Source organism: Lampetra fluviatilis, chromosome 12, assembly GCF_964198595.1.
Source record: "Lampetra fluviatilis chromosome 12, kcLamFluv1.1, whole genome shotgun sequence".
NCBI lineage: Eukaryota > Metazoa > Chordata > Hyperoartia > Petromyzontiformes > Petromyzontidae > Lampetra > Lampetra fluviatilis.
The window spans coordinates 15,287,533-15,313,707 of record NC_136286.1 but is presented as its reverse complement, the minus strand read 5'-3'; the positions used below and the strand labels follow the sequence as shown (position 1 = coordinate 15,313,707).

Sequence of the window (26,175 nt, the reverse complement as noted above, 5' to 3'; positions counted from 1 at the left end):
CCCCCCCTCTCCCTCACCTCACCCCCCCTCTCCCTCACCCCCCCCCCTCTCCCTCACCCCCCCCCTCTCCCTCACCCCCCCCCTCTCCCTCACCTCACCCCCCCCTCTCCCTCACCTCACCCCCCCCCTCTCCCTCACCTCACCCCCCCCTCTCCCTCACCTCACCCCCCCCCCCTCACCTCACCCCCCCCCCTCACCTCACCCCCCCCCCTCACCTCACCCCCCCCCTCACCCCCCCCCTCTCCCTCACCTCACCCCCCCCCCTCTCCCTCACCTCACCCCCCCCCTCTCCCTCACCTCACCCCCCCCCTCTCCCTCACCTCACCCCCCCCCCTCTCCCTCACCTCACCCCCCCCTCTCCCTCACCTCACCCCCCCCCTCTCCCTCACCTCACCCCCCCCCTCTCCCTCACCTCACCCCCCCCCTCTCCCTCACCTCACCCCCCCCCTCTCCCTCACCTAACCACCCCCTCTCCCTCACCTCACCCCCCCCTCTCCCTCACCTCACCCCCCCCCTCTCCCTCACCTCACCCCCCCCTCTCCCTCACCTCACCCCCCCCCCCTCTCCCTCACCTCACCCCCCCCCCCTCTCCCTCACCTCACCCCCCCCTCTCCCTCACCTCACCCCCCCCCTCCCTCACCCCCCCCCTCTCCCTCACCTCACCCCCCCCCTCTCCCTCACCTCACCCCCCCCCCTCTCCCTCACCTCACCCCCCCCCTCTCCCACACCTCACCCCCCCCCTCTCCCACACCTCACCCCCCCCCTCTCCCACACCTCACCCCCCCCTCTCCCACACCCCCCCCCTCTCCCACACCTCACCCCCCCCCCTCTCCCACACCTCACCCCCCCTCTCCCACACCTCACCCCCCTCTCCCACACCCCCCCCCCCTCTCCCACACCTCACCCCCCCCTCTCCCACACCTCACCCCCCCCCCACACCTCACCCCCCCCCACACCTCACCCCCCCCCACACCTCACCCCCCCCCTCTCCACACCTCACCCCCCCCCTCTCCCACACCTCACCCCCCCCCTCTCCCACACCTCACCCCCCCCCTCTCCCACACCTCACCCCCCCCCTCTCTCACACCTCACCCCCCCCCTCTCCCACACTCACCCTCTCCCCCCTCCCCATCACTCCTCCCGTCACCGCCTCCTCACCCTCCACCCAGCCATCTCTCCATCCCTCTCCCCCCCACCCCCCGCTCGCCCCTCACCTCGCCGCTCGCGCTGCTGCTGCTGCTGCCTCCTCCGCTCGTCGCGGGCGACATTTTCTGTTGACGGCTCAGCGCCTTGGAGCCGCCGCTGGTGCCGCCGCCGCCGCCGCTGGTGCCGCCGCCCCTCCTGTTCTTCCTCCGCTTGGTGCGCTTCGTGTCGGCGGGACTCATGGCGCGCGCGTGCTCCGAGAGAGAGCGGGAGACGGGAGAGAGGGGAGCGCGACAACGACGACGACGACGACGAGAGTGAGGTGGAGGAGGAGAGGGACCCGCACGCACCGCTCGCTCCCCTTGCTTCCCTCGCTCTCGTCCAATATGGCGGGGGCTCGCGCCTCCCTCCCAGGGTGCACCGCGCCGCGGGCGAGTCCACTGCGCGGGGCCGAGAGGGGGGGGCTCAGCGCCGCGCCCCACGGACTCTGCCAACTCGCCCTGGAGGCGGGGGTGGCAATGCTGCGATGGGCGACTCAGCGCCGTTCTCTCGTCTTGCAGCGCCCCCAGTGGACGGCGAGCCCCAGTGCGAGGAGAACGGCCGCCCCAACAACCGGGCATTGCGTGCGGTTCTTTGGGATTCACTTTCCACTTTTATCTTTCTTCTGATTTCTATGTGATGTGTGTGTAGTGTCAGCGATTCGGAGACGAGGTTTGTAGGAGGCACCTTCTTTTATTTATCAACTTTCACGGTCTCGTCCACACGCTCTCCACAGTTGCTTAGCCTAGCCTGTACACAACACTAACCATCAAACACTGACGGCGCCAACTGAGATAGCAAACATCTTCTAGCAGCGCAAAATCTAGCGAAGACGGCAGTGACGACGGCGACAAGACGACAGCAACGATGACACGAGTCCACTCCCAGAACCAGCAGCCTCGAAATCCCGCTCTCAGCTCCTTTTATCCTAGCAGCTTGGCCTGGCTCTGCCCTGACAGCGCCTCTCTTCTCGAACCTACGAGCAGGTTCCAGGGGCCTCCAGACGGGGTCCTCCGTGACCCTTGCCCCAGTTCCTCCGCTCTGCCAACACACCGTGCACGCCCTCACCGGCGTGTGTGCTGTCTGTCCACCACAGTTGCCGCTGCCGTCCACCAGCCGGCGCTATTACACTACATATGTAGTCGCTTCACTGTTGAGTTTACATTCCTGCTTGTGTCATTTTGATAACCCAAGTCACTCTTGCAAGTGAGACTATCCTGGTTTTCCTGAGTTCTCAGTGAAACAAAAGACACTTTAAACACTAACTCTTAGCCATGGGTCATTTTTTTAACTCACGTGTCGATAGCGGTGAAGAGACTCGTAAGAAGTCACTTCAAAAAAGGCTAAAGTATTATTTTAACTACCGTGGAATTTAAGTTACTCAATAGTAACTTTCATCGTGTAAGGTATTACGTAAACAAATATTCCAAACTCTGTCACCAACACAGTGCAACCATACACAAAAATCATTGAGCAACAAATGTAACATCAATAAAACAACCTATTATACTTCATAACAATGTTTCATTTTATATCGCATCGACGTTCATGCAAATTATATCTTACAATCGCCGAGGAACCACAGGCGAGCTTATAGGCGCAGCCAGGCAGTATACCGGAACCAACAACTGCCAAAGCTCTGCAGTCCTCTATATATTCGCGTGTTCAGCCAGTTGATGAGTGTCTTGTACATGGGGGACAACCAGAAAACCTAGAAAACGTGCACGAGGGGGGTGACACTCTATTCCATACAGATGGAACAGATTGAGATTAGTCCACATTTTTGTACTGGTAGGAACCACCTGGTTTAACCAGCCCACAGGGGATTATTGTGTCCGTCCGTCCGTTGTGCATCCAAAAATGGGAGGGGTGGGGCTGTGTGGAGAGGGGAGGGTGGGGAGGGGCTGGGTGGGGAGGGGCTGGGTGGGGAGGGGAGGGTGGGGAGGGGCTGGGTGGGGGTGGGGCTGGGTGGGGAGGGGAGGGGCTGGTCACCCCGTGGTGCCCTTATAAAACTCAACGTTTAACCTACTCACGCCGGCTTGTGCCCGCCCTCACAGTCGGCCATATTTGTGGAATACACCACGCCGCCGTTGACCCTGGCCATTGACCGAGCAACCCAACGTTCCTACCAGCTCCCTCCGCAGGAATGTGTTTCTATCGCCTTCTCATGGCAAGCCAGGGTTGGAGCACCTTGACACCGCACGGGATGGGAGTTGAGCACCATTTGCACGATTCACCAACCCTCGCCTCCACAGCGTTGGCTTATAGGCGTAGCCCCCCCACCAGCTGTCAAACATCGATATTAATAACTTGCCATCAATAATGTAACGAACCCTCCAAGTAGCAGAGCCCCGGGGCTCACATGGAGGCCGGCTCAGCCCCCTTGGGGCACCTGCGGTCCCTTCGGCGCACGCGAGAGGGCGCCCGTGGCCTCGGCACGCGGCGATTGCCGCCTCCACGCGGTCCCACGAATCGCTGCGACTGTTGCGCCATTGTGTGGAGAACATGTAACGTGCGGAGTAAATTGAGTAAGCAGACATACGCCTCATTCACACGTCCATAGCTGTCACGTCCATAGCTGTCTCGTCCATAGCTGTACCCGTATTCTTGTACAGGGAAATTGCCTATTCAGGTCCATACGACGTACAGCCGTTTCAATACGGGCAACAAAAAGTGTCTATTTGTTTGTGTTTCTCCCTTGTGATGGGACTTTGTAGGTAGACCGTTGAGATGTATGAGGGGCACGGGTGACCAATAAGGTCTGAGTTGGACTGTAATGAGGTAGGGCACTGATAAGGAGTTGACAGGTATGCACGTGTCCCTCCAAATAACAAAGACGATGATACACCCGAAGATGCCATCAGGGAGTGCAAGCCCGACCTTGCTGATGACACATTGAGTGTTGACCCAATGTCGCAGAGGTGGTGCGCTCGCGGACGGCCACGTGCCTGACGGGATGTGTCAGAAACGACGTCGAGGAACACGCGCGTGAAGGAGCCAATCTGTCTCCGTATTCATGCACCAGGAGACATCTGGGAGTGGGATAAGAATGCACGGGGGGGGGGGGGGTGCGAGCACAGATGAACGACGCAGGTCAAGGGCGCAGTCTGCCTGCGGTGGATGTGGAGGGAGTTGGTCGGAGTCTTCAGCTGTTCGAGTCGGGGCAGCAATGTTCTCACGGCGTGTGCCCTGTACAACAAGGGCTACGTCATCTGAACGTGTGAACTTGCAGGATGACGCGCATGGCAGGTCACTTCGATAAATGTGAAATCGTCACGGTGCTCGTACCGAGCCTCGAGTGAGGAGGCCATCGTTCGTAATGATCTCGAGGTGTTCACCTCCAAAATACGGTGGCTGAACGTCGCCTCGATTAGGTGTACAGTCGAACAGCATCTGGATTAACCGTAATTGTATGTAAAGAGTGTCCAATGCAATACCTCGTCAGTTAAAGATGTCGCGTGATCATGAATGCCGACGGAGCGTGTCGCTGTGGGTGTTCAACTTCATTCGCACCGCGCGTAGCCCACAGTGCTCATCGGAGGAGGTGCGGGGCGCAAGGAGGTGCACGCGAGATGCGCCGCGTGGTTCGCGTGGAGAGACTCACAGCACGGGGGGGGGGGGCGCGGTGGAACGCAACGCCGTTGACCACCGACGCTGTTCCCCCGAGTGTTGCAGCAACATTGATGTTGCTGCTGGTGCTGCTGGTGCATTGGGTCGCTCACCGCGCGTGTAGGGGAGGTTTGCGACGATACCGTCTCGACACGCCGACCCCGACCACGCTTTGAAGAAGGGACATTTCCCGAAACGTCGCCTATTACGAATGTGTCGAGTTTTTTTAAAAATATTAAAAAAATTCACCCCTTGAGCTATGTACTGAGGAAATAAACCAAAACTGCCGAACCACTTATAACAGCTACATGGAATCACGGCGCCACAATATCTCATCAAAACAACGAATTACAATGATGGCTTAATAAATGCCAGAATGAAGCCACTTAGCTGGGAGCTGCACGAGGCCCTGCCGCTCATTTTGTGCGCAGACGACGACGGCGTGGCGCCTCGCAGCCAGGAGGAGAGGCTCCACGGCCTCGGGGCGACTTGGGAGCGAGTTCGTGTGGCCATGGGAAGGGGCTGGGCGGTTGTCCCGGTTTCAAAAATGGACACAAATGTCGATGCTTTACGTGGAAACACAACAACAACAACAAGACAAAGCCCTCAACACGCGCATTTAATAGCCGGCATGTGCAGCAGTGTGTACAGATGACACGTTTCATCCACTCTGTGCATATGGGGGGCAGTTTAAAGTCCAGCGACCTCATGCTTGTTCCCTGTTAGTTGGTAATCCTGCGTTGCGAGCAGTGCATGAGTACCAACAAGAACACCTCAACACGCACATCATCAACACCACAGGAATCAGGTCACCGCTTCAAAGCACAGTGTCCCTGTGCGTGCCTGCCAGGCCGACTGTGTCTCCTGGTGTAGCACTGCCAAACGGCCCAGGATGTCTGTATGCATGTGGACATTACAATAAAGTTTTTTGAATGAATGACTGCAAAAAACAATTAAGTTTGTCTAAAGCAAATGGCTTTAGGCTCGTCTCATGACATCACTGGAATTCCAATGTACATATTCGTGAGGCAGTTTCTAAAATTGTTCTGTGGTGCTTTCATTGTGGATAGGAAGCATACAACGTTAGTACCATGAAGACATTGTTGTTTTAGGCTTAACGTATGCCATCAAGTGTAACGAATATTTTTTGTTGTATATTACATGGAAACAGTACGTGAAACAAAGTAATATATTTAGGTATCGGTTAAACAAATTTCCATATGCTATACAATGCTTCTATTTTTATCTAAAGCGGTTCACAAGATGATGCACGATGTAACATGTGTAACATGTGTAACATGTTGCAATACAATTAAGAGACAGTTTCAATGCAATGCAGTAGAGAGGAGTGAGTCCCAGCAGGTGATCATCGCATGGGGTAGAGCTATGAAGTTATCAACAGAACGCAGGGCCGGCCCGAGGCATAAGCGAACTAAGCGGCTGCTTGGGGCCCCCTGGCCACCAGGGGGCCCCCGAATCGTTTTTTTTTACAATTAAATAACTTAAACAAGTGATATAAATGAATTAATGAATGAATGAATAAATGATTCAAGACAAGAAAATTCTGTCGACAACTGCTGCTTTGTCACGGCTCACGGATGTCACGGCTCATTGACAATTCAATGGCCCAGGAAAGACTAAGTGGACTTGCAGTCATTAGTATTAATAACAAAGTTGGCCAAGCAATACCATACAATGATGTCATTAGTGACTTTGCCTCCAGAAAAGCTAGGAAGGAACGATTTTGAGGTCATTGTTGTACAGTTGACATTGTTGAACCCTTGCTGTTCTTATGTTTGCTTTCATTATTTAAGTATCTTTTTTTTTGTAACATTCTATTTTTGATTAGATTAATGTTTGTCTATTTTGGTTTTATTTAAAAGATTGCACATTTAATGCACATTTGCAAATAATTTATTTAATATGTTTTTTGTGACCGTTTGTATTCAGAAGTTTTAATAAAAGAGTGAAGTATTTTAAGTGTTGTTTTTATTTTTTATTAATACATAACCTCACTGTATTCGTTTATAATATTCGCTATAACATAATAGTGTGACATTTGTGTCAATAATCTTCTAGCACAGATGAGTCTGCGTGGTGGGAGGGGGGCCCCCAAATCAAATTCTGCTTAGGGCCCCCAAGAGGCTCGGGCCGGCACTGACAGAACGTCTCTCCAAGTAACAACATGAACACCATTCACATTCTTCTCTAATGTTCGCATTTTCACACTTACAGCTGATAAGTTACGTACATTACCAGTGACACCGATTGCACACACACACACCAGTCAGCGAAGCCTTTCTTGCTTTAACACCCAAACGCCGCGGTTGGCTGGACGCCGCATTGGAAGCCATGGGCAGGGTGGCCCAGACTGCAAGCCGAGACGACCTCGCCTCCTCTAAGATCCACCTCCACGCTGCCGGAGTCAGAGCGAGCTGCTAAGGACATCGCTCGCGGTCCAAATGCAGCTCGGTAGCTGACACATTTTGGTTGCGGGGACAAAGCATCCGAGATTTGTAGTTTTTGTTTTTGCAGAGTAATTCTCTCCTTGCTTCGTTAACACATTCCAGGTTGCTGGACTTGTCAGAGGTCGGCTTGGAAGCATTCCAGAAGTCTTCAGTTGACATCAAAGTGTGGTAACGGATTCGGAGACATGGAGGTGAAACCCTGAGTAACCTCACTGGATGAATTCCATGCCAACGTCTCTTTCCAAAGAATACTGACGTAATGTCACCACTTCTGAGACTGCGAACGTGTTGTGACACCTGAGGCTTCCAAAGCCTGCAGCGAACTGAAGCTTGGGTGGAAAAGCAATGTGATGACTGGTGTGTGTGTCACGGCCAACACTAGTGACGATTATCCGAACCGGTACGGAGCCTCCCCTAGGTTGACTCAGCCTCAAATGAGTACCCAGTGTGGTGTAAACATCGCCACTGGGAAGACAAAGGCGGCCGGGCGTGGTGTTAGCCACCCACCCCCTCGTGTGCCGTGCCGGCCTTCATAGGTGCTACTCGCTAACAGCACTTGCCCCCTACAGTCTAATGGGGAGGTCTCGTTTTGTAATGTCACCAAAAATGCCGTGAATTTGCAGCTGCAACTACTTGGCATCCGATGGACCCTCAACGTTATTGTAAGACTCGGGAGAGCGGGCCGAATGCCATTAAATCCACAGTTGCATTGTCTGTGGTCGGTACCGATGGTACTGGACTGAATATTCCTCGAATTGAAGTTTATAGATCACGTTTCCCCGGCATGAACTGGGTCGTGACAGGTGGTGCGACATGAATGTTGGTCCATGCCACCCCAGGTACCCGTGAAATACCAGGACGTGCAGCAAAGTTTGACTGTTCCAGGCACAACCTGTACAGCAGCAGAGCACGCACTGTCATGCGGAAGATGTGGAACAAATCGCGATAGGCGAATGTTATGTTTCTCTACAGAAGAGCTGTTGTCCTTGAAAGTTTCTTTCTGATCTGTATGCAATTTGATTTTGGAAACCACCGTCTTAAATGGGCCTTGTTCCTTTTAATTATGATGTGATTGTGCTATATCACTTCTATTTTCCACGTGTATCCCATTTCTTAAATGCAATGTAATGCCAAGCATCACGGTGATTATTTTCATTTGTGTTCCTGATGTAACCATGTAATTACAAGCTTCTTGCATAATGGTTAATGTCTTTATTTAATTAGAACAAAACTAGGGACTGTGTTGAAATGAAAAGAACAGTTCTCAAAGCTCTTTATTACCACAAGACATTAAGAACATTTCAAAATTGTACACAAAGATAATCATAAAGTTGAAAGCTAACAACCATCCATGCTTCCAGGCCAATAATCTGGCAAACGCATTGTTTGTGTAACTTCTTGTTCACTTAATAATATACATGGACTGTGCATTTTCAGAACATAAAGATACAATGAATAACGGCATCCAAAGCAAAACACTCATCAGTAATCGATGTCAAGCCAATAAGTATCCCTGCTCAAATCCATGTACTCAGTACACAACCATCTTTTATGTGCAACTCTTGCAAAACGTGAACAGGTATAAAGCAAATAAATGATTACAAAATGACGTCAATTACCTAATCCCAAATGTATTTTTCCATCTGTTATATTTTAATGCAATAAACTATATCTAAACAAAAGACATGTACTGTATAGAAAAGTCACATTCGATGCGTTTGTGAAGGGGTTGGAGCCTGGAAGCCAAGTGTCAAGTCTATCAGGATGGTAAAAGAGGTTTTTAGGTGGTGGGGGCATTGTCTGAGGGTGGGTCATGTCCATTGCATGAACATCATGTATTACTGTTCATTGTATATACACCGGCTGTTGACTCCCGTTCGACGTCCATTGGTTGCAGTTGTCTCTGACTGGTTGGTATTGCTTAAGCGCGCGGTGAGGAGTCGTGCACTTAATGCACGCACACGCACAAACACCGGGTAGAAATGCCCTTCAAATGCGCATGTTTGGGGTGACCGGTATCTGCGCACAATTGGTAGTTCCCGCGATGTGCGCGAGTAAACATTTTCAGATGTAGATTGGGTGGTATTGCTTGAGAGTCAATTTTTTTCGACAAAAAGGACACTTGGCCATGGTTTTTATTGCATCTCGGATGCAAACGCTGCAGAAGACGTGGCCACAAACCGTGGAACACATCAGTCGACCACTCATGTGCACCTGTATAAAGACAAAACAGCAATTGAGAAAGACTTGCTTTTGGAATTTCAACCACTAAAAGTCCAAGTTTCTCTTAATTATGCACACTTACAATCTATAAATGTGCAATCAATATATTTTAAAAAGTGCTAGTTTAACACAGGCAATGAATACATTTATTGTGATTCCTCTCTGCCCACTGAAATTGAAGGCGAGTTTTATCATGTCACAAGTGATAAGACACCGCTGATACAGTATTTGTGCATTCCTGTCATGCTGGGCGCGACAGCAAGCACCAACACTGCCCATCTCACGGTTCAAGACTATGCAGTCCACATTTATGTTATTGTCATATTTGTACAGAGTACAAACAACGTTAAAGACATCAAACACCAACATTCTAGCAATTCACTATTTAATATTGTGTATGATTTCATTGAAGTGCAAAACTAAGATTATGCATTCATGTGTATTAAACTATTACAACTCCTGAGATGCACAATAAGGGCAACAGTCCTGAACCATCGGTGGAAATTCCACATTCCCATGGCATCTCAGAGAATTCTAACTGTTAAACTTTCCACAAAGTATTACTCGCTTTATCAACTGCAGAGGGATGAGCCGAGACGACCTTGACCAAAATATGAACTCAAAACCTTCTCAAATCTTTTCACATTTGTTTTGCCTTTGCTCCACGTCCATTCTGACCCTGTAAATGTCAAACTCTGTCTTACCCGAGTTCTCCTGTTGCCTTTCTTCTGGTTCTATCCCAACTCCAGTTCTATATTAGTTTTGTGTCTCTACTGTGCTCAAACCTGCTCCTATCTTCGTCATTACACGTCCCATCATCACCTCTCCCAATTGGGTTACATTTTCACTCTGTCCGATTCAGAAACTTGTAATGCAAAATGAAAGTTACAAAATTCGCACATAGAACCTAAATTCTGAGAAATAAAAGATGAGATGCTAAACAACTGCAGCTAAAATATGAATTAGAAAATAACATTGTTTTAATTGTAACAAAAAGAACATTGTGGGATAATTTCAACTGAAAAATACAGAACCTAATGATGAAGCGAAATCAAAGCAATGGGTTGTGCAATTCTTCGTGTGTAAACTATTTTTCACATTTAAAACAAATTAACTCAAAATACTCAAGCAAACTAACACGGAGGATCTTATACACAAACTGAATATTGTCAACTGTATGCATGTTGAACTTCTTTCGCACCGTACGCAGCCAACCATGCTGATCGGAGGCGATTCGGGTGGTGGAGGTGAAGGAAGTTTACACAACCAAACAGGACTGCAACAAGCCTCATAGTGCCTACAGCTGTTGGGAGACCCACTTCATGTCCAACACAACTTATCAAGCCACCCATCTGACAAATGTGCCCACTTTTCGTCTTGATGTGGAGAGCACTGCTACCAACGTAGTTCGTGTGTGCAATGAGGATTCTGGCACTTTGTCTTTGCTGACAAACCATGGGGCGTGGTAGAGCAAAGCTGAATGCTGAGACGGTGTTTGTGTAAAGACGTCACACAGGCACGTGCCACAAAACGCCGGTGCGATGACCTGAGCGTGATATCACAACAGTCACCCTCCTCTCTGTCTCGCATAATTCCTTGGGGTTCTTCATATATGCCACAATGTTACCAACTTTTGTTCTTAAGATAATCATTTTGGGTGTTAAATCAGAATGTGGATAAGGATACTGCCCACAATAACTGTAAGAAAACCTTTCAAATGGGATAAAAATGCTACATTTAGAAAAAAAACCTCTCATTCGTCAAAGACACTGTGGCCTTGAAAAGAAAATGTACATAGCAGAGGGCACTTGAGGCACTGGGCCTCCTCCTTCACAGCACGGAGAGGAGGCGAGGGGCCGAGTCGGTCAGCCACGGCCTTGCTGGCCTCTCTATGGATTCTGAAGGAGGGCCATTTCCGGAGATGTCACCAATTGTGTATACGTTGTTAATTTTAAGGACGTGTTATTGACGAATGTTTTTGAGGTTTTTAGTTTGTTATTTGCACTTGTGTAGAACTGCCAATTCAGTATCACCAGACACTGTGATACATTTACTGGTTTAGTGTTCACTTGAGTATCTACAATTGAGAGTGTATTGTCAGGATATATATATACGATTGGATCTACCGTTGCAGAGAACAAATATAAAAAATGTGTCTCGACTTAAAATGTTAATCCAGAATCAAGTGTGAAGCGCGTGCACACGAGGCGGACCGGCCCACGTAGTGGAGATTCACGTCGTAGCGGCGCCACCAACCTGATTCAGCTCATCCAGACACAGCGGACAGGAAATGGTGGTCTCGGGTTCACTCGCGGGTTTCTCTGCACGCTGAGCCCCAGCCGCCTGGGCTGTTGTGCTGGACCTGTGGACACGTCAATTCTGATGAATGTTGAAGGTCTTTTCAGCACTGGTCATTTCACATGAATGAAGGCTCCCCGTTGTTTTCGTGAAAAAAAAATCAACAGCACAGTTACAGTAAATGGCCAATCTGTTGAGTGGACAGGTTCCCACTGCAAACACATTTGGGAAACCCGCGGGAGGTTGCCTGGGCAGAAGCGACGAGGAATTCCTCATCAACCATTACATGATAACGCCTCATCTCCCATCTTTACTAACACTCCCATTTTAAATATCAATGATGTTATTTGCAAGGAATGCATGACATGATAAAGTCTCATTTTGTATAACATGTGAACACAATATGCCTTGGGCCTTTTGCTTACTTTCTGTAACTATTCAAAGCGTTGCTGCATTAGCTATCTGTATAATAAGTGGGGCCCACAACAACTATCGTAAAGATGATAGTATGCCAATATAGGGTTATTATTGGTGTGTTGTCGTAAAAAATGTATCCTGCAAGACTTGGGCAGTTCTTTGCGAAGGCTCCGAGAACATTCTGCAATACAGCTTCTCATTAATTGCATGGGCCTCTGAATCATTGCGTGATTTCAGAGACTCATAACGTCACCCGCTCAGGAGAAGCGGCAAACAGGGCAGTAAAACCAGGTGAGGCAGACCTCACGGTAGAGGGCAACAAGTCCCAAGCGGATTCATGTTTAAAATGTATATATTATTAATCATCAAGATTACGTCACCACACAAATTAATCTCATTGCGCGTGACGTAATCTACTTCAAAAGGTCAAGTTATTGAAGATTTGAAGGTGTCAGATCTGGGCTGTCCAGTGGATTTGGCATTCGAAGACTTCTCAAACTATGCAACTCCATTGCTTCTGATGCTCTCAGGCTCGTGTGTGGTCTAGTATTGTCACTTTACAGGATGTCATGGCAAAATATCAATTTGTCAATTAGATCTTGATTTGAAGCTTTCGTGACTGTAGGAATCCATACTCTTTGGTTCTTTCGGTAAAGTCACGTAGTTAGAAATAAAATAAATAACGACGTTTCGATCGCAACAAAAGCGGTCGTCATCAGGCAAAGGAGTCGGTCTCTAAAGGCAAACTGTTTGTAAGGGCTTGGGGATGGGCGTAGCCCAGGTGTATCACAACAGCACCAGGAGCATAGGCGGTGCACGAGTGCCAATGCAGCAACAATGCCAATGCAGCAACAATGCCAATGCAGCAGCAATGCCAATGCAGCAACAATGCCAATGCAGCAACAATGCCAATGCAGCAACAATGCCAATGCAGCAACAATGCCAATGCAGCAACAATGCCTTACACCGCACTGCAGATGGCAGGGATTTCCCCACAATGGAAGAAAAGTTTCAGTAACCTTCACAAAACATTTAAAAGATTTCTTCCAAATAAAAAGTTAATATTAATCTCCCAGTAAGTAATTATACCTTGTGCTGGGCCCGGCCGGTGAGAGAAGTTGGACATCTCCATCATCCTCGTCACTGATGATCAGCATTGGCTGGACCAGTTGCCCCGGCTCTTCCCCTATCGTCACCTCTTCAGACGAATTATCCTCCCGCAAAAACCGAACCTCTGGAAACTCCCTTTCCAAAACCTCCAATCTATCATCATGCTCTTCCAGCTCCTCACTGTGTTGTCTTTGTACTTCAATCATGGAATGATCAGACTCTGTTAGGACAGACAAGTTGAGCTTAACAAAAACAATCGGGGAGTGCAATTAATGCGAACAAAAGCAAACATTTTTAAATGTGGGTCCTTCAAAACACTTACAGATGAGCGAATATGAATGTCACACCCGCATGTATCTGTAGGGTACACAGGCTGCCATGTATATTTGTTAAAACGCAGTCGTGTGCTGCACGACCATTGGGAGTCTATTACGCAGCGGTAAATACAATTCTTCCAATTCCCACGAGTTGCCAGAGAAACTAACACGCTGTCTATTGGGATAGTAATGCAAGAAAGTACTTATAAATGCAGATTTAGTCGATACAAAACATACCGAGGCAAGCCTCAACTACTCCCACAACCACTCGCGAGACACTGAGTGAATGTGTCACGCGGTAAATGAAACACGGGGTGAGACACTGGGAAAATTATATAAATATATATAAAATAAATGGCAAGCCGGTGGAGGCTATGCTGCATGCCTCTAATTCAGTACTGTGAAGACGAGGATTGGTTGACCGCACAAATGATTGTGAAACTCGGTTTCCATGGCCGATGGGCGACCACACTCTGCTCTGACAGAAGGCAGGAGAGCAAGTAAACTCATCTCCATACATTTTCATCTGCACGAGGATAAGAGTGTTGCACCATCGCAGGCGTGGGTTTTCTCCGTATGCTCCGGTTTCCTCCCACGTATAAACACTAAAAAATTGTCTGAAACTGTCTTAAAAGAGACCCAATGCAGAATTATCATAAAGTGTAGCTTTCCTGGATAAAAAAAAAATCATGTATTTATATATTTTTCTGCCAAAAGGCATTGTCAAGGATGAGCGTGGCGTGCTTCTCCAATGTGCGATGCGTGACTGAGGCCTGTACTTCATCGAATATCTCAGAGCACTCCGGTTGTACTGCATAACATGGATACCACAAACACTGAACCGTAAGTCCAGCGTTTCTTGCGCTGGCTCTCTTGTAAGGACATGCCAACGAGAATGGTGGTGAGATGATGTTGCCGGCCTTGTTTTTATACAGCCACTGCCATTTTTTAGTTCCTCAAATTGTATTCTTAAAGTGAACATGTTTTCCATCATTACTTTGAAAAATAATGAGATCTACAAATAAGGGGAATTCCCCTGCCTGGATGGTCTTATCCATAAATGTCCTTTGCAGGTTTCATGGATTGATTATCAGTGGACTTCCAGTCCTCCAACACACCCTGGAATGTGGATGGTTAAGAGTGCTTACATTAAACAATAACCATTTACAGCACTGCCAATCCACTGCTGGATGAAGGCCTTCCCCTACCCTGTCAGTCACAGGTGCTTGCTTGACCATACTTGGCTAAGCTGGTCAGTACGGGCACGTGAAGTGCAAGTGGGTAGCAGGACCTAGGAGCGGTTCAGTTATCACTCGCCACTGATGTTGGCTGTGGCCGGAAACTGAACTCGGTGCAGTGCGCTCTGCTCACCACTGGCATCACCGTTTCACCCCGACTGCTTGCATAGGCGATCATAAATGCAAATGATCAAATGACTGCTATTTAAAGCGATACCACCATCGCGATCTCCTGTTGGGAATGCTCTAATCAACAGCGACAAAGTCTTGTCATTCATCACATATCCACAACCGTGGATAATGCCAAGAAGGTGCAAGAGCAATAGTTGTATCACTTACCGATTTCTATGATCTTTCGTAAAACAGTTGAGAACATGTAAAGGACAAAAGCATGACAATTACAACAAAACAATTGAATTAATTGTCATAAAACTATATAAACAAGCTTACGTTAAAATACCAACAAAATGGGACTGAGCTTACCTGACAAGATTTTTACAACACTGATATCAAAAGGACTGTCAACAATATCAGAACGATTCAACACATCTGTTGCTATGTTCCTTTCGCTCTAAACGTGCTATATTCCAGAGATGAGGACATTTCCAAGTGGAACTTCGAAAGCAAGCAGTGTACCACCTTGTGTTAGAGAATGACCCCAGAATAGGATGTCACGGAACTCCTTCTGAAGTCACTTCAACTGGCCCCTTTATTCACACCATTGGCACTCCTTTAAAATGCTCTGCCTTTCAATTCATAGCACACGCCTCGCGTTTGAGGACATGCATGTTGTGGTCTGGCCAGTCCCACATAGAAGATGCTTCCATGACCGTGAAGACAGCCACAGAGATAGATGTTCCAGTGTAACGTTCACTGCAATCAGAGCCAATTATTTCGTATTCACTTATCGTCAAATTCACCATTTGATTGTACTTTATTAAAACCATTCACATGTAGATAGGATGCAACCATTGATAGTTTAGCAACACAAAGGCACACCAGAGAACGCAGTGAATCTACCAGGAATGGTGAGAAGCACTCACCTCGGTGGTGTCTAAACTTGTAAGATCCACAACATCAGCTTCCATAAGCATTGTTTCACTTGTGAGGTCAACAACGTCTGTCAAACATAAATGTGCGTATGTTATGAAATCGCAAGTGAACAGATGCGTTGCATGCAGTATTTTTGTTGGACTAGATCAAGCCCCGTTGGAGGCGTAAACGTATAGCACTGTTATCAAGAGGCGGCAGTTTGAGGTAGGAGACATGTTTTGTAACGGTATGGGTTCAGCGAACTTGACCTTATCAAAATAACCTCAAATGAAGCTTCTGGATTTTGAACTACAGGTGCATTTAGAGACTGCTAAGATTTTCACAGGATACAATAACCTTGGCTATTTTTAGCAGAACATAAAAAGAATGCACTGTAGATATAATAATGAAGAAACACTTGAGAAGGGTGGAGTGTCTGAACAGAATGGAAAACGAGTAATAATACAAGCAATAGGTGATTTCCAAACAGCAAAAAGCACCATCATGAACATTAACTCGCTCTCATCATGCCCTGCATGTCAAGTGACGTATGTGCATATTACTCGTATAACTTGTTTTCAGCCTGCATGCACTTTCATGTCTGAACGGTTTTCCCCACGATTCAGATATTGTTGAAGTTGGTTAAGGCTATGAAAAGCCAGGTTTGTGATGCAGGCATTCGAATGGCACCCAGAAGGTTGGTGACAAAGTCTACTGCTTTTCCTCTGGCACATCTGAGCCAGTCTGGGGCTCTCACAGTGTGGGTGGTTTTCCACTTGCTATTTGCCGTGACGAGCCGTAACCAATCCGTGATACGCTGGGCTCGCAAACAATCCAAATCTGACACAAGGCCAAGCAGAGACAAAGCCCGGGCTAATGAGGTGCCCATTACGTGTGACTTCAATCAGCGAAACGTCGAACTCGAATTGTAACGAGGCTCGACTCGTTCATTGTGTGTGCTGTCAGTGGCGCTGCTCAGCTACTATGGTGCAAAAACCTGGGGCTTCCTGAGACACGCCGGGCTGGTTCGCCACAGCCATGGTGCAGCAGCTTAGTGCAGTAGCAGAGAGACAGGGAAGGCTCTAAGTCAGATGGTGCGATAGTGTGAGTTGCACATCAACTGATGGGTTTACATGGTATCAATAACATTAGCTGAAATACAATTTTCAAGGTCTAAAATGACTTAACATAACCACATGCATAAACGCTATCTAAAGGAGGTTATGTATGTCATGACATCTTAGGAAAGAGGGCGAGACTTTATGGAGGGAGGTTATTTGTTGCACTGAGTCAAATTAATGTTAATCTCTCAGATATTTTGATCAAATTACACACAAACCCCAACTCGTCTGCAGTCAACTTGCGATGCTAAACGGGCCTGGATTATTCGTGGGCAGCTGCACCGATCGATTCAAACCCAGGATTTCAAAGTTGCATTCCCAGTGCACTGGTCTCCGAGCCACGGCCACTTCTACCACAACTTTGTTAGCCTCCAGTTTAGTCACTGCTGTGGCACACAACATCTGTGAACATAAACAAGAGCCCTCGCCACCAACTAAAGAATATTGCTTGGTTGCGGGACACGGCTACTTGGCTATTGCTGTAATACAATCTTTTTACAAACAAAAATACTAACCTACATGTTCCACTTCTGAATCTGGCAGCAGGATAGGGCCGCGAGTTTCCATATCTGCGGGGTTGTCCCACATATGTCGCGTCGATCCTGACAGACCGCTGTGATGTAACTTCCTTTTGCGTGTCTGAAGGGACAATAAGAACATCAACAATCGGCATTGCATTAGCAATTTGCTGCACAACTCCTGTTGTGTGCACTATAAATCATAGTTATTATTATCAAATCATCAACCACATCACCAACACCATCATTAATGCCACCATAATTATCTTATCAATCACTATCATCACTCCACAGGGGAAGACGACTGTGAATAAATATGGACATTCTGAAAATAACTACGGCATTTGTTTGGGTGACACAAAAACACACGCATTCGTGTGCCACCACTTCTGGGCGATTTCTGTTACCTGTGAAAGAGCCGTAGATTACAAAAGCTTTCTATCCAATAGATAATCGGCATATATGCTGATATATTCTGGCTGCGGATAATAAGAGTCACTGATAAGAGGAACTCTCCACTGTAAGAAAATGCGAGAAATGGTGTAGACAAACACTGCAAACAAAAACATTAACGCACGCGAGATGCATAAGAACCAAAGAGGACTGCACGAATCCAAACGCAATCGTGCACGGTCAGCCAATATTTTCAAAAGCTTTTCACAGCTGGGAACAGAGCCACGCACGTTTTGAAACAGCAGCACTGTGATATACTGTAACAAAATTATATTATGTATATAATGTATAGAGTATTGTATATTGTTATACCGACAGTGTTATAGAAATTACACCTTAACTGAAAGCATGTACATATGGCACAGGAATAGGCAACGGTCATTGTACCATTCCCTTTTATACATTATGCTAAATATCAACATGGGTTGTCTTACAAAAAGACTGGCCCTTACAGTAGCAATGTGGCATTTACACCACTTATGGCTGCCAACAATTTATAGGCAGGCAGTTGCCTATAAACTAGGGCTGAACGAATTGGGGAATTTATCTAATTGCGCTTTTTCTAACAGATATTGCGATTTGATTTGCAATTATTTTTTTTAAAGTCAAGCTTCAGTTCAACATTCACTGTGTAATAGATTTAAAACGTGTGATGAGCATTACCACATGATACCATCAAAATATGAACTGCTCTATATATTTTAATGCAAGGATGAGAACTTATAAGATATGAATTTCTTCCAACATGTATTTATTAAAATGTTTTAATTGAAATAAAACAATCAAACATAGAACAATTGTTAAGTTAAATAAAGTTATTAGAAAAAATGAAACAATTCCAATAAGTAAAAGGACTTTTCTAATCGCAGCCTTTGCGATTTGCTAATCGAATTGTTTCAAATTGCGATTTCGATTTGAAATCGATTCATCGTTCAGCCCGACTACAAACCGGAGAGTTTAAGTGGATGTTGTTGTCCAAACGACGCAGCACTAACGGTGGCTGTCCATGGCTCTACAACTCACAAGTCTGTCCATACCTATGCTGAAGTCGATCATCGCTAAGCAGTAGGCACTCTCATATGGCAGCATGGGGTTCACCTGGTCATTTAAGTATCACTTCTTTCGCACCGTACGAAACCAAACATGCCATGCTCATCCGATGTGGCTGGGTTTTGTTTTACAAATGTAAGCGCTCTGAAGAAAGGCCACTTGCCTGAAATGTCGCCGATTATGTTTATCTTCTTTAAAGGCTACAATTGTTCACGAGTGTTGTTTTTTTAAGAGCACTGAGCTGACTAATTTATCCCTCGGAGGTTATTTTGGGTTAGATCGCGTAAGTATACATGTGTCGTTAAACCCGCCACCACCCGACACACCCAACAACACATGCTAATTCGTGACTAGTTCAGCACACCGGCTGATGTTGGAGAGTAGACCCACAACATCTACAATTCGAGTTCGACGTTCCGCCGGTAAGTAATTAACAACCAGCCTCATTACTGCCCTTGCACGTTAATTATATTGATACCTAGAATGTCTCGTCGTGCACCACAATGGCTACGCAGGGCTCTCTCTTCCCCCCCTCCTTCCTCTCTTGGGCCAGGCTTTGTCTGCGAACCCCGAGGGAGGCGACGGAGCCGAGCAGACTCCCAGCCTCTGCCTGCGTGGTTCTGCCCAGAGACGTTGACCGACTGCTGCAAGTGACTCGGTCGCATGTCCCCGTGTTGCGAAACAACAGCGGCGGCAGCGTGTAACGTGGTGGATGCGGCACAACATTTAAATACTGTAATGCGTTTAAGTTGCAGCAGTTGCGACGCTGCGTACGGGACGCGTAACTCCAGCTGTAGACTGCGGTAGGGCGCTGTACGACCTTACTTCACCCAGCGCACATCCACTCTCGTCAGATTCAAACCTCAACTTAGACGGTACTCTAATGCATCAACGATGTCCCCCAAGTACTTCATCTTAAAGCTACAACGCCGATAAGCGGCGAACGTTAGGGTTGGTTTGTCTTAAGACGCCGCCGTCCCGAACCTCTCTGCCCAGACACTGCCACCCGTCTCGCATCTCTCGCCCCCCGGATCGAGGCTCCCCATCAACGAGTTTCAAGATCCACTTTTCGCCGTGCGCGTGTGTGTGTGTGTTTACAACGCAGCTCAGACAAAGAGCCATGGAGAGTGAAACAACAACAACGCGAATGTTCGGGGCTTCGTCGTGCGGTCACGTCACCGCTATGGCCGCGAAGCAGCCACGCAACGTGACCTGCCGCGACTGCGAACAAAGCATCCGAGAGCCCCCCAACTTCCATCGTCCCGAGCAGCACGGCCCCCCCCCCCCCCGTACACAGCCGGGCGTTGTTAGTTACACGACGAGTCGCGGGTGCGTGGCGGTGGTGCAGCCTGCAGGAGATTCAAATGCCATGCCCAGTTCCCTCTCTCAAGAAGTCCCGGCGTCTCCCCCATCGTGGGTGGTGGTGATGGTGTTGTACCGCTTATTCTGCCCTTGTTGGCACGGCGCTGTCCTAGCGATGTCGCCCCCCCCCCCCGTGTCACCGCGTTCCTGCCCCCCGTGATACCGCGCCTCCGGCCTGTGGGACTGGGGCCCTACCCCGTGGGTCTGGGGCCCTGCCCCGTGAGACTCGGTCCCTACCCCGCGCGGGTGATAAGGCTCGTCTCCGTGGCGCCGTGCCCGCCGCGATGCCCGCTTCGGGCCCCGCGCCCTCGCCTGCTCCTGGGGCCGCTGCTCCTGGGGCCGCTGCTGCTGCTGCTGCGACGCCGCCGCCGCCGCCTCTTCCGCGGGTCCCGGGCCGCACTCCGAGCTCATGACGCCGACATCAGCGGCGGGAAAGAGCGGCGCGGGAACGCGGAGGAGCGACAACGCCGAGAGTGGCTGGGGTGGGGGAGGAGGAGGGAGATGATGGCGGTGGTGGTGAGAGAGGCGAGGAGATGAGACGAGGCGCTCGCCGTGCACCGAGCGGGCAGCAGCAGAGGGGGGCCCGGGCGGTGGTGACGTCAGCGCCGCCTTCCGTCATGGACGTGACGTCACGGGGCGGCGCTGACGTCACGCCCCCATGGACGTCACCGCGCTTCATACCGCAGCGCTAGCCACGCTGCGCCTTCTAACAACAACAACACGTTTAGTGTTCTACCCGTAGTCGGCCACGTTTCGGGTAATGACCCTTCGTCACAGCACACCAGAGAGGGTGGATACAGCGCTAGTTTACACTGCGGGGCCTGACGAGAATTGCATTTAACAAATGTTTTCTGATGACCAGTTGTGTAAACATTGGTACATCAATGATCGAGTGACAAACACCTTCAGTAATCAAACATGATGAACGCGTCATGAAAGTCTTGCAGCCACCACGAGTGAGGAGCGTTATCGATCACAATTTGGTCAATACATGTCAGTTGGTGGAGGGGTCAATGGCAGGAAGTTTTGCATAAAACTACCACGTGGTCTAACCCAACAATGTGGTTAACTGAATTAGCAAATACTGTAAACAAAAATCGACGTATTAATTTAAATTGATGCACTTATAGGAGCACGATTATTCGTTAAAATGGTGATACAAGGACCAAAGTAACGCAGTGATAGCCACTTAATATTCATAGATGGTCTACATGTTTTCACAAATGTGTTATACCTTTTGAGCTCAGTTTATATATTTATGCTTCCGATCTATGTTTTCTAAAATGCAAATAATATCTGAATGATAAAACAAAATGCAAGATGTTCTCCATTTTATGCAAAACATGCGTCTTGTTTAAAAATATAGATCCATGCGATTGTGTTCCCACTCATGTATTCACTACTCTGGTCTACACATCAGATTATAAACTATTCCAGCTCGTCCAGGCATGCACAGCTGCACAGAGATATAATCTCATTGTGGGTGACAGTAAAAGCAACATCAGTCCGTGCCTCATCTAATGATTGTATTTACTCTGAATATTCGCCTGGAGTTATTCCACTGGGATTGGGCATTGCCACCGTCGCCCCGACTGCGAAGCTTTGCGATGACCCTCCCGCCGGAGCTCGGGAGCTCGGGAGGGAGGCTGAGTGAATGGGGGACGGCGTCAAGATGTGACGCTTGGGCTTCAGTTTTAAGGCGTCGTCGGTGTCAAGATGTGCATCACAGCAACCACCTACCTCCTCCTTGCGCGTGGACTGCCAGAGGCCGCACATCGTCCGGGCAGAGAGGCCTGCACAGTGATTGGCCGTGAGGCGAAGCTTCAAAACGATTGGAGGGGAGATTCAAACTAAGAAGGCGGGAAGCGAGGGGTGGGGGGCGATGGTTGACAGGCGTTGGTAGCGGAGGACGAGGACTGTCCGAGAGGAGGAGGGGCGAGCGAAGCGTCGAGAGAGAGAGCGGCCTCTACGGCGACGGGAGGGGAGAGCACGAGGGGGGGGGGGAGAGATCACCGAGGCGTGTCCAGGCTGCGCGTCACGGCGCGTGTCGGCGTCTCCCCACCGCGTGGCCGGCAGCGGCGTGCGGTGGTCAATGGCTGGGAGGCGCTGGCTCGTGTCAGAGCCACACACACACGGAGGGGGCGTGGTCTCACTGAGGGGGGCGTGTCCTCACTGAGGGGGCGTGTTAGACACATTCTTAGGTTTTTTCGGTAAAGTCACGTAGGTAAAACATCAAAATTAATAAAAATAAAATAAAGATCACGACGTTTCGGAGGCAACACAAGTCTCCGTCATCAGGTGGGACCGTCACAGCCAGATTAGCTGCATCAAGTGAGGCAATGATTCAAGAAGTAATCCCTTAAAAGCAAGTTGAGGGGGGAGGAGAGGGGGGGGGAGCTCATCAGAATGTGGTAGCCAATGAATGGAACGTATCGGGAGGGAGGGAGGGGGGCGGGGCCAAAAGGATGCACGACGGCATGGACGCGGTTGAGCGCAAGCGACTACTGCTGCACACGCCAACGCATTGGACAGAGAGGGGGGAGGGGAGGCCTGATACACATGATAGAAAAGAACGAAAATGCCCATGTTTATACCAATGCTGGCTGAACAATGAAGAGAGTACTGTTAAACACTGGGGATGTTAACACTCGGTAAAGTAAAGTAAAATAGTGCCTGTCAGATAAGATGGTCCAAAAAAGTGTAATTAAGTCTTTTTTTCGTGGTTGATAACATCTTTCCAATGATTACTAAGTTTGTACCCATCATCACGGTTGAAATTATGTCTGTGTTTGTATATTTGTATGGCTTCGTGTACAAACCTTTGATGGTAGCCAGGTTTGCAGAGAACCTTGGTCTCGGAAAAGACAATTTCATGAGAGCCCACCGAGTTGTAGCAATGATCGGCAACGGCCGAAGAATCAGTTCTGCCGTGTTTCAGATCTGACTTGTGCTCGCGGACACGATCAGAAACATGACGTTTCGTTTCTCCAATGTAGCAATCACCACAAATGCAACTCAATTTGTAGACTCCAGGATACTGTAAGTCAGGAACGACATCCTTCACAGATGGAATCAGATCACGGATTTTATGCACTGTGCTGAATCGGACTTGGATCTTATGTTTGTTTAGAATTTTGGAGATCTTTTTGGTCACGCCTGCTATGTATGGTAACGTGATAGTTTTGGTCGGAGTTTCATGTGGCTGTTTCTGTGTGGTGGGAGAGACAGTGTGGGGGTCGCTAGCCCCCGAGATCCCTCCCTCGATAATGCTAACGGCCGGGCTAGCATCATCAATCGCCCCCCCGCTGCTAGGTTCCTCACCCGTGGCGTGGGAACCATCGCCCGAGGATTCCCCTCCCCCGCGGGTCTGCGTAGCCGGCATGGCTAATTATCGAGTAGTATTCTGCCCCTCCCTACTACGATACCTCCCTGTCCTAATCGCGCGCCTGCAACCCACACGGAGCGAACGTACGCACGCCCACACACACAAAAGTGCTCTCCCCGGGCGTTAACGCACACACCTCCGTACCCGCACAATCGTACAGAGACCACGGCCTTTATGCATACAACGACCACACACTCGCGAATGCAGTGCACGCTAATACCACGTTCCAAAAACACCCAACAACACGGTTTTGTTACTACGCTCGAGATTTTATTAGCCCTTGCTAACCAACCGAGCCACCCGTGTGTGTGTGCGGGCCCGCAAGGCGCTTCTAACCCACACTCTGGTGCCGTGTAGCCCTATTCTATGCTGCGCTCTCTGCTAAACCGCTTTCCTACTCGTCCTTACCCCGAACTAACCCTCTCCTACGGATCCTACTCTCCGCTCTGAGGTGTTGTAAGGCGCGCAACACGATACCGTCTGTAGTCCTTGGTGACCTTGCGGCGCTCAGATCGTCCTGCAGACAATCTAGCGGCTCGCCCGATGACTCCTTCGTCGCTGACCCCGTGTCCAAACTCCAGAAGAAGAGACTTCCCTACTGCCCCTGCGTTTTCTTTTAAACTATTCACATCAAAGGCTAGGCGCCCCCGTCCCGACCGCCTTGGTCTCTCAACCAATCCTGAGCCTAGGATTTCCCGCTCTTTTGCGATCCCGCCGGCCTTTGAACTTTCGACCAATCAGTCGTCCCGGGTCCTGACCCCAGCTATCTGCCTTGCTGACCCGTGTTTGTGTTTGTATGCGTTTCTAACTGCGGGGCTCTCTGAGCTCGCCGTGGTCGTGCGATCTCAAATCCGCCCACGGCGCCGCAGTGTTACTTGGCCTGGGAAGGGTCCTGTCCAATTCCCTGGCCCTGAGAAACCGTGGGGTAACCCCCCTAGGGGGCCCTCGGGTGAAAACTCAGGGTAGGTGACCCGACCACGAGGCCCTACGTGGGTGCGGGTGCGTGTTTATGTGGGGGGGGTGATGGGGGGCAGTGCGGCGGTGGAAGCCGGGCGGCTCCCTGGTTCGGTCGAGCGGCCCCGTCGCTGTGGCACCACAACAGCTTGACGGATAGTACGGTCAGAGTATCCGTTCATCCTGAGGGCCCGATGTACATGTCTTAATTCACCGGTCAGGTGGTGTTGGTCACGTCGCCCTCAGTGAGGCAGATGTGATAGCTGCCTCCCCTGGTGCTTTTTCATTGCAGTTTCATGACGAGACCAGCGAGCCTAAATATCTTAATACGCATATGTGAAATAAGTTACCTGGAGTATGGAAGGCGAGGACATGAAATGAAGGGGTTTACAAACATTACATTGGTGACATACTGAGATAGTAACAGGCATGCGCTTAATCCCCGCGCTCCATTCAGCGGTTGCGCAATCAGAGGGGAGGCTGAGCTCGTCGCTGCCTCACCTCTCGTCTCGTCCTGTATTTGCAGCGGAGCTCCGTAAATTTGTCGATGTTGACTATAACAATGATTGGAATCGTACAAAAAGAATATTTATAACACAGATCAGTGGAAAAATATAAATTATTATTGTTATTTTTTACTTTTCGTAACAGCTATTTTCATTGGAGTATGACAGGTGAGGCTCTGCCTCCCCTGCCTCCCCTGACCGCACGTCCCTGCTTCATCGGTGCTACTCGCCAATAGCACTTGCTCCAACAGTCTGTTGAGGCTACACGGTGAATATTGCATTGTGGCTCTGCATGTGTGTTAAGTGTTACATTTGATGTATTACTTTAGTTTAAAATTATCTAGTAATTTGTATTTCTCACGTGAAAAAAAGTTGTTCAAAACTGGAACATTTCGGGCTGAAGCTTATCTCAGCTTTTAACATAGGAGTAGTCAATGGGAAAACGTTGGTCAAATCAAGATTTAAAACGTTGATCGTTTAACGAGTTTTCGCTTACCGAGAAATATTCACGGAACGTATCTCGCTCGTTAAGCGGGACACGCCTGTGCAGTACCATCGTGTCGTCATTGGGTGGCAGAGCGGCGGTAGTGAATAGTCTTGACTCACAACAAGAAGCGTCTGGGATGGAGTTTGTGTTGTTCTCTCTCTCCCCCCGCTCTCCATGGGTTCACTCCGAGTAATCCCGTTTCCTCGCACACGCACTGAAACGGGTACGTGCCCAACATCGCAATGCTGAAGAACAATTACCCGCAAACGACTCTACTGGGATGACACGTGCACTTGGTGCCCTCCTGTGGAAACTTGGCAGGACCCTCTTTAAAAACAATCTTGAGACTCAATAGCGTCTTGGTTGGGTAAACAAGTATAATAGTAACAATATGCATCAATGTTAACATTTGCATCGTTAAACAGGCACAAAGTAGCTGGGTGTT

The 26,175-nt window shown here is 49.0% G+C and overlaps 2 protein-coding genes across 3 annotated transcripts in view; both read right to left on the bottom strand.

The window, feature by feature from the left end:
• The window catches only part of FAM193A (family with sequence similarity 193 member A), a 50,435-nt gene extending 48,875 nt beyond the window's left edge, over window positions 1–1,560 (bottom strand). For both annotated transcript variants that reach the window (XM_078861771.1, XM_078861772.1), the window contains exon 1: window positions 1,215–1,560. In XM_078861771.1, the coding sequence (XP_078717897.1) occupies window positions 1,215–1,385 (171 nt within the window). In that variant the 5' untranslated portion in view covers window positions 1,386–1,560. The remainder of the gene's footprint in view (window positions 1–1,214) is intronic.
• Window positions 1,561–8,515: 6,955 nt separating this feature from the next.
• On the bottom strand, window positions 8,516–22,331 carry RNF4 (ring finger protein 4). Its single transcript, XM_078861770.1, has 8 exons — window positions 22,139–22,331; window positions 20,636–20,875; window positions 17,531–17,654; window positions 15,906–15,982; window positions 15,202–15,214; window positions 13,287–13,527; window positions 11,739–11,844; window positions 8,516–9,473 (listed from the first exon to the last, which is right to left on the bottom strand). The coding sequence occupies exons 1-8, from the start codon at window positions 22,172–22,174 to the stop codon at window positions 9,324–9,326; spliced, it is 987 nt and encodes a 328-aa protein (XP_078717896.1). The 5' UTR covers window positions 22,175–22,331; the 3' UTR covers window positions 8,516–9,323.
• Between the last annotated feature and the right edge of the window lie 3,844 nt (window positions 22,332–26,175).